This window comes from Cryptomeria japonica, chromosome 1, assembly GCF_030272615.1.
Source record: "Cryptomeria japonica chromosome 1, Sugi_1.0, whole genome shotgun sequence".
Taxonomy (NCBI): domain Eukaryota; kingdom Viridiplantae; phylum Streptophyta; class Pinopsida; order Cupressales; family Cupressaceae; genus Cryptomeria; species Cryptomeria japonica.
This window is the reverse complement of record NC_081405.1, coordinates 177408943-177416011: the sequence shown is the minus strand read 5'-3', so window position 1 is coordinate 177416011 and position 7069 is coordinate 177408943. Positions and strand designations below refer to the sequence as shown.

At 32.8% G+C, this 7069-nt stretch overlaps 1 protein-coding gene across 4 annotated transcripts; it reads right to left on the bottom strand.

Moving 5' to 3' along the window:
* Nucleotides 1–588: 588 nt before the first annotated feature.
* On the bottom strand, nucleotides 589–3826 carry LOC131060925 (protein IN2-1 homolog B). Of its 4 annotated transcripts, none has more exons than XM_057994367.2 (11): nucleotides 3703–3826; nucleotides 3565–3625; nucleotides 3406–3471; nucleotides 3217–3277; nucleotides 3015–3098; nucleotides 2480–2578; nucleotides 1951–2062; nucleotides 1779–1855; nucleotides 1561–1672; nucleotides 1302–1400; nucleotides 589–1189 (listed from the first exon to the last, which is right to left on the bottom strand). In XM_057994367.2, the coding sequence occupies exons 2-10, from the start codon at nucleotides 3573–3575 to the stop codon at nucleotides 1312–1314; spliced, it is 711 nt and encodes a 236-aa protein (XP_057850350.1). In that variant the 5' UTR covers nucleotides 3576–3625; nucleotides 3703–3826; the 3' UTR covers nucleotides 589–1189; nucleotides 1302–1311. The 4 variants fall into 4 exon arrangements, with proteins under 4 accessions (XP_057850350.1, XP_057850352.1, XP_057850349.1 ...); XM_057994369.2 differs by having other exon boundaries at nucleotides 3713–3795; XM_057994366.2 differs by having other exon boundaries at nucleotides 3565–3772.
* Nucleotides 3827–7069: the final 3243 nt, after the last annotated feature.

The window sequence follows — 7069 nt, the reverse complement described above, 5'->3', positions numbered from 1 at the left end:
CTTATCGATTAAACTATCCTGATGATAACAAAATGACAACTTTTGAACGACGACACTTCATTGGTTTAACTGTCCTGATGATAGTAATGCCAACTTTTTGAACAACTTTACAAATTTGCAAACCATGACTCCAAATTAGACATACATACCTAAAAACATGAAATAACAGACCTTATTGAATCAAAATGGACCTAACCCTAACTCCTAAGACTCAAAACACCTAATTGACATATTGACTAGACTCCAGATGCTCCTACACCAATGTTACTCAAAGATTGAACACTAATTCATCAAACCTATACACATTGTTTGTCTACAGGCAACAAAACATTTGCACATGTAAAACTTATGTCTAAATTCTAGGCTAAGAAGCATTTGTTTTTGGTTAATGGAGGACCACACATAGTAGTCACCAATACAAGCATTTTTCATGATTTGAACTGTGTATACATTTTTTAATTGCCCAATCCATTCAATACTATATGAAATAACATATAATTTGTTAAAATATTATATTAAAACTTTTCGTCCATTCAAATATTATATGAAATAACATATAATTGTATAAATCTTTATAAAAATACACTCTTCAAACAAGTAATTCTTACTTTAATTTGTATTGCTGTACTATAAGTGGTACAACTATATGTACTAGTATGCCTACCACCCAAATTGTTTTTGGGACGCATCTATTCTGGTTTCAAAAAGAAAGTACGGATTGACTAACACTCGTGTTACTCGCGCATTTTACACCGTCGATTTTGTAGTTAACGGTTGCGATTGACTAACCTGTCACTAACACGCTGTACGACAGGTCTGTTTTGGAGCTAGAATAGCTGTGGCCTTGTTTTTGCTTGATGGCCATAAATGAACATCAAATTCAAAGTGCCACCCTCTCTAATCCGGTTGTCAAATCTCATTGCACTGGAGAAAAAAACCTATGACCAATTATAATATAGGTATTATAGTTTGATCTTACAGTGATAAAGTGGTCTGGCAAATTGCTTCAAACATGAACTTACAAGGATTAAACACTCCTAATTATAGAAATCATAGTATCCTTAAGTTTCCCCCAACTATTTATTCAAAAGAAAATTCTACACAGCAACTATCTCGGTAGTAGAATTCTAAAGCACAATCCAGCTCCTTATCCATTTCAAGTTCATTTGCATCCAGCAATCTAATTAGCCTGCAGAAGGATGAAAAAAATAAGTACCGTATTTTATAGCAAAGCCATTTTTCTTTCTCAGGAATTGAGAAGCCAGGCAATATGAAAAGAATGTATCATGTATACTAAATACATTTTAGTAATCACAGACGAGATACCGTAAATCGCTTGTATTTTTCAACAACTTGCTCTGGATCAGGTCTTGTTTTTGCATATGCATCAATTTTTTGCACTTCCTGCAGTCAAATCAGTATGTTATGTCATACAAATAGAAAAGTGCTTGTCAGAAAAATTGCGTGCATTGTGATTTCTTTGTGTATATAGTACATGATTTTTCAGAATGCTCACACAGTGCATCATATATCCAGAAATGAAAAAAGTAGAATTTATACTAGCCTGAATCCATTGCAATAGTTTTGGCCTCCCAGTTGTGATGTCATAATTCTTAAGTCCGGAAAATGCAAGATAAAATCTTTCAATAAAAGGAGCATATGCAAGATCAACCTGCAAATATTTCATGCAGTATCTCCCTGTTATCAAAGAAATAAACACAAAAGGATGAAAGATCAAAAGTCATGTACAAATAACTATGCAGGATCAGATGGCTTACATTACTGAATTCACCCAAGAAGAATGGCCCATCATCAAACTTCTCCAAAGCATTTTCCAGATAATCAAGTGTAGGGGCTGTCATTATTCAGAAAGAGAAGGTCAATTCATCATGATATGTCCAAGATTGGATATCTTGAGCTTATCTATATTTCAAGAAGCATTCTCCATACCAAGTGCTTCTGGCACCTCAGATTCTGGCTTGGCTAAGGCTGTGTACCCTGTTTTTGTAAAAGTGTCTGTGTACTTCAGTAGCTCAACTGCAGCCTCCTTCTTCGCTGTATCCTGTGTAGTTCCAATGGATTTAGGTGTTTAAACGAGATAGCTATAAAACCTAAAGAAATGAATTGTATGGCAACAGTTCTACTCCTCCTCTGCCTCCTTAATGAAATGCTTTCATGAGTTTCGCTGCTCAGTATTGTCACTGACTCACTAGAATTAACAAGCCAGAAGTGCGAAACCATTTTGATATGGTGATTTAATTTATTAAATGAAATAATGTTATAATAGTAGCTGTAAAGGAAAGTTAAGTAATCGACATGAATGATCTGAAATAAAATGTCTTCAATGGTTTCAGTAATTTGACTGTGGTTAGGTTATTAACAAAACCTATCTGCATGGCCACTTTGAAGTACTTATTTGGATTGTGACATGAAACATCAGTAGTAAAGGAAAGATTAGTAGTTCAGAGGCATCATATACCGTGGGAATGAGTTTAGGCCCTCCAAAATTGCTCTCCAGATATTCCAGTAGATCCAAACTCTCTCCTGTGACTTTGCCATTGTGCTCAAGAGAAGGAACCTGAAAAACAGATATCTTATAATTTTATTCGCATGTTGCATTCCTAGACATCTGTCAACCAATACGTGCCTAGATATATTTATATCATCTCATTCAAACCCAAGAAGCAGCTTACCCCAGCTTATTATATGAACGAAGGCTGTTTTCCATTAATCAAATCATAAGAAATGCAAAATTCCCGTGTCCTGGCTTGCCATATGAAACCCCAAGACTAATTTTTCATAGTAATAAATTAATAACTTGATCCGATTCACTACCCTTGCCAAAAAATTGTTGCATATTTCTTATAGATTGCCCCATCCCCATTCCAAACACAAACTGGTATTTCATTCAATAAATGAGATGCGGAACAGATTATATTTCCAAAAGCCCTTTCTGGCCCGAGTAGATGACATTGAAAACATAAAATTTAAAGAATTGCACATAAATTGTTTACCTTATTAGGAGGGTAAACCTTTTCCTTGTACCACGTAGGTCTGTCCTGCAGATCTATTGGAACTATCTGAATATCAGTCAGGCCCTGCATTTTATTTCACTCAAGGGTTAGTTATCTTTTACAGTTTACACTTCTGATAATCGTTATCTTATATAAAACCATCCATATACAAACGAGATAAGCCAGGTTTAAGGCAAACCACCTTGTAGTTTCTGGCAGCCCAAACACGCTGAGCATAGGGACAGGCCAAATTGATGTACAGTCTACAAAACCCAATTTCATAAGAAGCAAAACTTATCAAGGAAATCTCAAAATTAAACAGAGATGCATTCCAATACAATAAATCAAACAATTTAAGAGCACTAGAACTAGAAATTAAGGGAGAGTATACCTTGTGGTTCCATCAAACAACGGAGGAGGCTCTGACAGAGAATTAAGAACAGGTGGAATTTCATCCCTGCAGTGCGATTTCAATCATAATTAGTTTGCTGTTATCTCGAATTACAAAAATTGGTTTTTGAATGAGCAGAATGGATTCTATTATACTCACAGTGCTGCCATATTGGATCTTAGATTACAGTGCTAGTAAATTTACACTGCTAATAAATTTCCTGCAAACAAATCGCTAAACTATTAGTTCAGCTCCTGCTGCAAATTCAACAAAATTTAAACGATCCACAAATTATACTTTTCCGCACTAGTTGGAAACTGCGAGTCTGGGCGCTAAAAATTTCTAGCTATAAACAACCATACTGCTTTGTCCTCAATGCTGTTAGAGTAGGTGCATGCACCTGCAAGTTCTAGAAGATAATGTAAAAAATAATCTAATAAAAAAATATAAGAGTGACTGACGTCATTGATGACGTCAACCGACCAATATACATTCCCCAAGTACTTGGAAGCAGATCTGAGCGTATTTAATAATCAATTAAAATTTAAAATTATAGTTTTGATTTTTAATTAGCATATATATTTAATTGATAATATATAAAGTAAATCAAGAGATATGTTTAATTTTTTTCATTATTCTATTTAAATAATATAAAATTATTAATTTATAAAAATTGAATGTCCTCATATCTTTCACCTTACTTTATAGCAGCATCTATAGATACAACAATAAAAAATAAATAATAAGTATTGAAAATGATGTTTTTTTAATAAATTATTAAAATCAAATTAAATAAAAATTAATATATATTTTTAATTTAAATAATTTCTCTTTAGTAAAACTACTTCAAATGAGAAGTATATTAATAATACTAATACACTATTATTAAATTAATAATATTAAATTTTAGCATTATATAATTTGGATTGTAGATTACACTTAAAGTTAAATTAATAATATTAATATGTTATTTTAATAATATTAAATTTTAGCATTGTATAATTTAGATTGTAAATTACACATAAAGTTCAATAATATTGTACTATTAGTATTAAAGTTTAATTAAGGATAGGGTTTCGGTTTTATGAAATAATGTTTATGCATAGGGTTCACTTAGGATAAAGTTTATGTGGAGGGTTTAGTTACCATTAGGTCTTAATTAGGATTCACTTAAAGTTAGGTTTTTATATGGGGACATTCAATATTGTTGTAGGTATATTTTGTCAACTGTTTTTCATTGATTTTATTTCTAATATTCTGATATGCTTCTTAAGATGTACTTGGTATTTCATATAATATAACATTTCTTTTATCTTTATTTAAGATGTACTTGGTATTTCATATAATATAACATTTCTTTTATCTTTATTTTACTAGTGATAATATAACATTAATTTTATTTTACTAAGTTTAATAAATTTAACTTTTTTTTGGTATTAAGTATAGAGAGTAAACACAAACATAATCATTGTTTGAACAATATAAGGACTAGTTATACAGTCCTTAAAAAAATAAAGGTCTTATGCAACCCATAGGGGTAATGATTGACACGGTAGATTACAAAAATAAGACGCATTTGACCCTATACAATATATCAAGTATAAGCAATATGTTCTAAACAACAAATATAATATAGCTTTGAATTACATCATGACTCAAAAGGAAAAACTACAAACTAAGAAATTGAATCGCTACATATTCCTACTCTCACTATACTTATCCATGACCATTCAACCTAGTAGGGGGTCTATGTCTTATATATCTACATTCAAGTTGATGACCTCCATATGCAAACGACCACCTGGATTCATTAAGAATCTGGTACCTTTTTTCTTCTAGGACCTTCTTTTAGCTTCTTCCCATCATTATATTCCTTCACAAAAGCTTCCAATCCTCTCACAAAGGGTGTCTGCTCCTAATTGGTGTGTGACCAAGTGTATCCATGTGATATTTATGTGAAGACCCTAGTGGTTCCATCTTGGAGAAATCTTTCAAACTTGTGCTTGGACAACTTCAAGGCCCTACTATTACTTGCAAAGCAACATTGTGGAAGATGAGTCTTCTATGAGACTCAATAAGCATCCTACTCTTGCCTTGAATCTTATCTTCATTTCTAAGAGTCCAAGTTTGCCATAAAATCTCACTAGTAAGAAGAAACCATAATAGATTATAATCCTTTTTTATACCATGAATAGAACCATAAACAATTTCATGACAAGTAATATTGCTATTCCAATCACATACTTTAAATCCAAATAGATTCCAGATTTCTTTAGCAATAAGACAATCAAAGAAAATATGCATAATGTATTCAGATTTCCTACAGATGTTACAAATATCATTTCCATGTTGGTTATTCTTAAACCACAGTCTCTGCAATAACAATAGCTACCTAAACATTTCTTTTTGGGCTCAATGTTGCTGCCCCACAAAATAGTAAACATATCTTGTCATTTCTTATTAGAACAATTCAATTTCCAAACATTGTTAAGATGAGTAATTAAATCATTATAACCGCATAAAGAATTATAAACAGATTTGGCCTTAGTATTTAAAAGAGGAGTTCCACCAACCCATTTGTAGATCTTAAATCTATCCAAACTCAAGGAACAAGTCTTGGGGAGGAAGAGACTAGAGTAGACCTCTCTTGGGAAACAACATAAGTTCTCCAATTAGAAGAAGGGAGGTCAAACTCCTGACTAAGAACATTCCAAGGTTTAATCTACCCATCCTTGATAATGTCATTGAAGCAACTAGAACCCTTAAGGTTATACCTCTTAGTCGAATAGCCTTGAAGAAAGGAAAGAGGCTTGCCCTTATGGGAAAGGTTCCACCAAATGAACCTTTCTCCACGTAAAGTGTTGCCATCCATAAAAAATTGATTATGAATGATCAAGTTTCTAATTTTTTCCCAAGCATTCCAAATAGTTTTGAAGACATTGGAGCCTGTTGTCGTAATAGGGAAATATCCAGTGATAAAATCACTAAAGGGGATCATCTTTCATGATTTAGCTTGCTTGAGGATATCAAGCTTAATGTTGTTCCTGATAAGTACCTTCCAAGGTTCATCACCATCCAAGGCTTTGAATATCCACTTTGCAAAAGGGTTACCCCTTGAAGATTGAGATCTTTAAGTCCCAAGCCGACCAAATTCTTCCATAAAAAACACCATTGCCATTTGATAAAGTGCATCTTATCATTCCCTTTGCCATCAAACTAGAAAAAATTATTGATCTTTTTTTTAATGTCAATGATCTGATAACTGCTAAAGAGCTCTACATAGAAGCATAATATAGATTGTAAGATGAGAAAATTTTCTAGCATACTTGCATCCTTTCTGCCAAAGAGAGATATTGCTTGTTCCATTTACCCACCTTGTAATCAATCTTACCTTTAATCCATAACCACATATCTTTCAAGCAAGGATTGATTGCAAATGGTATACAAAGGTATCTAACTTGTTTACTAGGGCCACCCCATTGAAATTTATGCTTGTTGAGCCAAAGGCGGTGTGTCTCTTCCCATCCTAAAAGAATGGATTTAGATGAAGAGATTTTGGCACTAGAGGTGTCACAAGACGGTCCAATTTTTAAGTTTAAGAATCCAAATCTTCCTCCTTAAGTTCCAAGAATAGGGCAATATCATCTGCAAACTGAATATTAAG

Coding starts and splice junctions, on each gene's coding strand:
- LOC131060925 (XM_057994367.2), bottom strand. Junction 2,579..3,014: donor AGGTTTACCCTCCTAATAAG/GTAAACAATTTA, acceptor TCTGTTTTTCAG/GTTCCTTCTCTTGAGCACAA. Junction 2,063..2,479: donor GGCCTAAACTCATTCCCACG/GTATATGATGCC, acceptor GGAACTACACAG/GATACAGCGAAGAAGGAGGC.